Source organism: Cynara cardunculus (genome assembly GCF_001531365.2).
Source record: "Cynara cardunculus var. scolymus isolate 2C chromosome LG 3, CcrdV1, whole genome shotgun sequence".
Classification (NCBI taxonomy): Eukaryota; Viridiplantae; Streptophyta; class Magnoliopsida; order Asterales; family Asteraceae; genus Cynara; species Cynara cardunculus.
The window spans coordinates 22738279-22741362 of record NC_037530.1 but is presented as its reverse complement, the minus strand read 5'-3'; the positions used below and the strand labels follow the sequence as shown (position 1 = coordinate 22741362).

General features: G+C 32.8%; 1 protein-coding gene across 1 annotated transcript in view; it reads left to right on the top strand.

Moving 5' to 3' along the window:
* The window catches only part of LOC112509036 (zinc finger BED domain-containing protein RICESLEEPER 3-like), a 4866-nt gene extending 3137 nt beyond the window's left edge, over positions 1-1729 (top strand). Inside the window, exon 2 of the mRNA XM_025113908.1 lies at positions 1721-1729. Within this exon, the coding sequence (XP_024969676.1) occupies positions 1721-1729 (9 nt within the window). The remainder of the gene's footprint in view (positions 1-1720) is intronic.
* Positions 1730-3084: the final 1355 nt, after the last annotated feature.

Here is a 3084-nt window from a genome sequence, read left to right as displayed (position 1 = left end):
AGGGCATTTTAGGTATTTTAAAAAAACTCCTCTCTCATCTCTTCTCTCTCATCTCTCATCTTTCCGACCTCCAATCTCCGGCCTCCGATGAACAAAAATCCGGCAGGTACCAAGTAATCATAAAGATACACAATGTGATACCCATTGTGATATACTGTGATACCATTTGGGTACCACAGTATATCACAATGGGTATCACATTGTGTATCTTTGTGATTACTTGGTACCTGTCGCATTTTTGTTCACCGGAGATTGGAGGTCGGAGAGATGAGAGATGAGAGAGGAGAGATGAGTTTTTTTAAAAATACCTAAAATGCCCTCTAATTATAATTTTAACTCAAACTACCATAATTATTAATTTCCTAATTTATCCGTTGATTTGTGGTTGAGATTGGATCTCACAGTTACCACAAACTAATCAGTTCTCATTTGATTAGGCCTCTCTCTCTCTCTCTCTCTCTATATATATATATATATATAATATATATATATATATAATATAATATATATATATATATGTGTGTGTGTGTGTGTGTGTATGTGTGTAGGCTTGGGATCATGTGAGACCAAAGGTTTTTCGTGAGACCCGTAAGAACAACTTATATCCATTGGATTTGATCAACAATTTGATCAATGGTCTGAAGTCGTCCAATGGCATTTTTGTGATTATCGATAAATCTGGTGGCGTTTATGAAGGTTCAAGGTTCGTATATCAGAGTTGAAGTTTGACTTTTCAGTTTTTGTCTTCATTCATTAAAAGTCCTCCAGGTGCGAACTGATTCACCATTGAAGGTTTACCCATAGCGAACTTTGCTCATCGATTGGAGGCTAAATTTCTGTTGGTAAGTAATAAAACTTAGGTTTTCTTTTTGATTAAATTGTGTTGTTCTTCTTCTTCGTCTTCTTTTATCTTCTAATTTGTGATTTTAGTATAACCACTGTGATTTTCAATCTTAATCTCTTCACTCATCGGAAGCCTCTTCAAACTCCAGACGCGAACTGTGATTCTCGATAACTGATTCGCCATTGAAGGTTTACCCATAGCGAACTTTGCTCATCGATTAGATGCTAAATTTATGTTGGTAAGTAACAAAACTTAGGTTTTCTATGGATTCCAAGTTCAAACCCTAGTTTCATATTCATGTTATGACCATTGTTGACTTGTATGTAGAATATGCACAACTTTACATTAGAAACAGTAGTAACTAGTTTTTGTACTTATCGTATTTTATTTATTTTTTATTTCTTCAGACTCGCGAAAAAAGAAAATAGGAAAAATAACAAAAAAGCTTGTTGCCAAGCTAAGAAGTAATCCAAAGGGAACTTCTACTCCATAACATGAAAATGAGATGAATATTGAAGGTAACAATTGAATGAAAGTTTTACATTTGATGTTTTGCCATTAATAATTTATGCTTTGTTTTACCTACCATTTCCACAAGCTGGGTTCTTATCGTAAACATCATGTCTCTTTGAGACTGAGATGAACTCTGTGATATCCTACCCTGAGCCATACCTTTGGGTGGATATTCTCGATTGAACATGGTCCCTAATCAACTTTAATCTATAAGAACATTTGAATATTTGTTTGACATGAATGTATTTCTTGGTCTTAAATGAAGAAGGTAAAACATTCACAGTGTTGTTGCTGTGAAGGTTTTGTGTTTTTGTTCCTTCCCAATGTTTTATTAAGTTTCAGTTTTAATTTGTAATCTCACAGGTCTCATGAAGAAGGTACACATTTACATGTTCTTTTCAATTTGTGTGTTACTATCATGACCTACCGAAACAACATGTTTGTTGTGAAGGTTCAAAGAAGGCAGAGAAAACAAATGGGTAAACATATTTTTATACAATCTGTAGATATATGTTGTCTTTTTATTTCTTTTGGTGGCAGTTACAAAGGTTATGTGTCTTGAAAATGAACCTTTACAATATGTTTGTTGTGAAGGTTCAGTTATTCAAAGTCAATTATAAGCTTTTTTGTGTAGTTTGTTATGACATTTTTATGGACTTTCTATGTATTGGTATTTAATAAAACATGTGTTTTTTATAATGTTGAGAGGGTGACATTTCTACTTGGTGGTGCTAAAAACCTCCAAAATGAAAAAAAACAATCAGTTAAAAGAAACCAATGACCTTGATTACATTGTTCACCATCCTAAACATCATCTGAGATTCTCTTGTGAATGTCTTCATTAGACATTCTTCCTCCTACAATCAGAATATGTAAAAACATTCTTTAGGGAGTTTCGAATAGTTGCATCCAGTTAATGAATTTTCACAACAAAAACAATTATTCAAAATAAGCTAATGGCCTTAATTACCCTCTGCATTGTTGAAAACATTATTTGAGATAAGTTGCTGATCATCTTCATTAGACATCCTTTTTCCTGAGACTGAAATGTCTTAAACCCTAGATCAAAGCCTACATTCTTATCAACTATATTATAAGGAAAGCAAAAAATTAAATATAAACAAATTACATTTATGTAAAAGATTTCTTATTTGAATTAAGGTAGAGAAGTTCAGTGTAGAATTGAGGCAACATCAATGGCAATTTCTACTGAAATCGACATTGTGGATGAAATTTTATGATGTAGGTTCAATGGTAGTCGGAGTTGTCAATTGAAGATCTTCAATCAAAGTATTGGACCAGTTGAGGCATTCAATCATTGTTTACTGGTCGAAGAAAGAGAAGATCATTAGAGGGAGAATGCCAGTTCATCCCAAGAACACAAAGTCGATCATGGAGAAAGGCGGTAAGAATCGCTTTTCATTGTTTTCGATCGTGAGGTTAAAAAAATAAAAAATATATAGGTCAAAAATACCCCTACAGTTTAAAGTTTAATGCTAAATTTTAACCATTATATCGTTATCTTATAAAATTGATCAATGGATATAAGTTGGTCTTACAGGTCTCACGAAAAAACCATTGGTCTCACGTGAACCCAACCCTATATGTGTGTATGTGTGTGTATGTGTGTGTGTAAGTAGGATATTTCTTAAAAAAGATCTATAAAAAAATAATATAATACTTTGTTTCTAAAGTGTCTTAAAAAGTGTGTTAAAATGCTTAAAAAG